We start from the raw sequence: 2,653 nt of genomic DNA, 5'->3' as shown, positions 1-2,653 counted from the left end.
CACACACACACCCACACAAAAAAGAAGCAGTCAGGACTCTTCTCAGTTTTCTTTGCTCCGCTGTTGAGGAGGTGTTTGGCAAAGCGAACCGAGTCTCCCTTCCAAGCTGTAGGCCCTTTGTGCTGCTTCACACAGCGGAATCACACCGATAAGGACTCGTGAGTGTTTGTTTAGGAACTCATGGGCAGTGATTTTCCAATCTGAACACACAATTACCTCCTGCGTTACTTCTTTAAAGAAAAAAAACAAAACAATTTGAATCTATTGCCTGTTTCAGTGTGGTCTTTGTTGTACCCCCCGCCTCCCATATTCCTTGCTCCTTTAGGGTTTTTGCAGTTATCAGCTCATCTCATGTCAGGCTGTCTAAAGTAAGTGCCAATTCCTCACCCACTGTGCGCAAATTGGCCCCTAATCCTGTGCGTAATAAAAGCCTTCACGGCCCCGCGAACCGGACACTTTAGCAGTTCATGGCATGATTGAACACCCCCCCCCCCCTCTCTCTCTCTCTCTCTACAACCTGGACGGTGTGTGTTGTGTTGTTGTTTGGCTCGGATGCCAACTGAGTTCAGTAAGGCAGACAATTTCCCATTTTACTGCCATCTGCCGGATGAAGAGCCCGCTGGTCACTACTCCACTGTGTGCGTGCGCGTGCGTGCGTGAGTGGCTATAATGCCCTCTGTGTGTGTGTCGAATGTAACGGCATAATCCGATTCAGGAACCAGTCATATGAACAAGCTCCAGACACTCTGGTTAGATTGGATGCGCTGCTTAGAAGCAGCAGAAGATGATGTGTGAAGATGTGGTTCAAGAGATCAGATATTTGTTTTTCTGATGAGAAAAGATTTTAGGGGGGCTTTCAGTTTCTCACCTGAGTCACTGACTGCGCTCCCGTGGATGGTGGAGGCGCTAGGGGTCCCGCATGCGTCCCTGCTGCAGCTCTTCTTGTTGTTCACCGGGAAGGGAAACACCACCGCGGGGTCCACGCACTCTGACACCGAGCTGCGGCTCACCGCCTCCGGCGCCTTGACGCTCCTGCCTCCCGCCACCGTGCCCGTCGAAATAGCCTTGCCGAGTTTCTCCGTCACCGCTCGCTCCAGCTTCTCCCGGGCGGAGAAGCCGCTCCACATACAGTCCTGTATAATGATGCTGTCCGGGCTTGTATCCATAACGGAACCGAATAGGTTTACGTCGGCGGACTCTCCCCATAGGTCGTCCTCGGGCAGGAGCAGCAGCTCGGAAGCCCAGTCCAGAGGGTCTCCCAGGCCGAAGCCAAGAGGGTCTGCGTCCGGGGAGGCAGCGGCCGGCTCTCCCGGTAGCGCGGCGCGGCTTGGAGAGAGGGGCGGAGTGGGTAGCAGCTCGAATTTCTTCCAGATGTCCTCCCCCGGTGGCGCAGAGTCGGGACCACAGAAGTAGAAATCGTCCTCATCCGGATAGAAACACGGCTGCAAGGAGTCAAACTCCAAATCGGAGTTTTTACTTATGATCGCCGGCATTCTATCCCACAATGGAAAATCCTGCGCAAACACAACACAAACACATTACTTCAATGTCCTCTGCCCACTCACACCTCCAAACTGCGCTGAGTCAAAGCCCACACACAGCCCGCCACATTAAATTCCAAACTCCTTCCTTTGTGGGGTTTAAACACACACACACACACACACACACACACTGAGAGAGAAACACACATACACAGACAAATCTCTCAGGAGAGAATGTGCGTAAATGTGATCATGACGCACAGACGGGGCAAAAAAAAAAGAGCCGCACTATTCCTCCAACGCAGCAGAAAACCAAAATAAGACACAGAAAAAATCAACTTATTTTATTGACAACAATTAAATCTAACAAATGCTATGTTTTTTGTTTTTTTTTTTTTGTCTGAAGAATGTGAGACAGGGGTAACAGAACGAGAAGATGCTCACCTCGTCCTGACTTGGAATGATAACCTCTGAGCCAATTTCTCTCGTATTTCGCAGTCAATAATAAAAACACCAAACGCCAGATTTGGAGCAGTCATCTACTTTGGGAGCTCAGACGGTCCTCTGACACACATTGTGGCTCGCTGCAGAGTGTTATACACTTTTAGTTTTGAGGGAGGGAAGCAGACTCCTCCCACACGGGCTCGGGGGGGGGGATGGAGGGGAGGAGGAGGAGGAGGAGGAGGAGGAGGAACGCACCGAGTGCTCTTGGGGTTGATGCGGCGCGGGAGACACTGTGGCTGGGAGCTTTCTTTTCAAGGTGAATGGAGAGAATAAAAAGCTCCAGGAATGGAAAGCAGGAACCAAAGTGAAAAGGGGCTTCATAAAATGGAATAGAATGGAATTTTTGGGAAAGAGACAAATTATATGAATAAAAGAAATAAGAAATTACTAATAGCCTCTGGTAACAGTCTTCTTATGTCCAAAATGATGTTTATGTCTTAAAAGGCACTGCAGCAGGCCATATAAACCATAACTTTTATTTTAGCATTTACTGTAAGTTTAATCCTCAGATAGACTTCATAAGAGATTAAACAATTCAGAAGTCAGTTTATATATATATATATATATATATATATATATATATATATATATATAAAAACATAACATTATCTTGGAATATTTGCTGAATAGAGATATATCAACAAAAACATAAATAGTTCCTGATTGTT

The 2,653-nt window shown here is 47.8% G+C and overlaps 1 protein-coding gene across 1 annotated transcript in view; it reads right to left on the bottom strand.

Annotated features, from left to right (window-relative positions):
* Positions 1-2,065, bottom strand: part of mycn (MYCN proto-oncogene, bHLH transcription factor) — a 5,167-nt gene extending 3,102 nt beyond the window's left edge. The window contains exons 1-2 of the mRNA XM_017411725.3: positions 1,926-2,065; positions 869-1,514 (exon numbers count right to left, since the gene is read on the bottom strand). Coding sequence (XP_017267214.1) covers positions 869-1,493 — 625 coding nt within the window. The 5' untranslated portion in view covers positions 1,494-1,514; positions 1,926-2,065. The remainder of the gene's footprint in view (positions 1-868; positions 1,515-1,925) is intronic.
* Positions 2,066-2,653: the final 588 nt, after the last annotated feature.

Source organism: Kryptolebias marmoratus, linkage group LG19, assembly GCF_001649575.2.
Source record: "Kryptolebias marmoratus isolate JLee-2015 linkage group LG19, ASM164957v2, whole genome shotgun sequence".
Classification (NCBI taxonomy): domain Eukaryota; kingdom Metazoa; phylum Chordata; class Actinopteri; order Cyprinodontiformes; family Rivulidae; genus Kryptolebias; species Kryptolebias marmoratus.
Note: the sequence above shows the minus strand (reverse complement) of the source record. Positions and strands in the feature narration are given on the sequence as shown.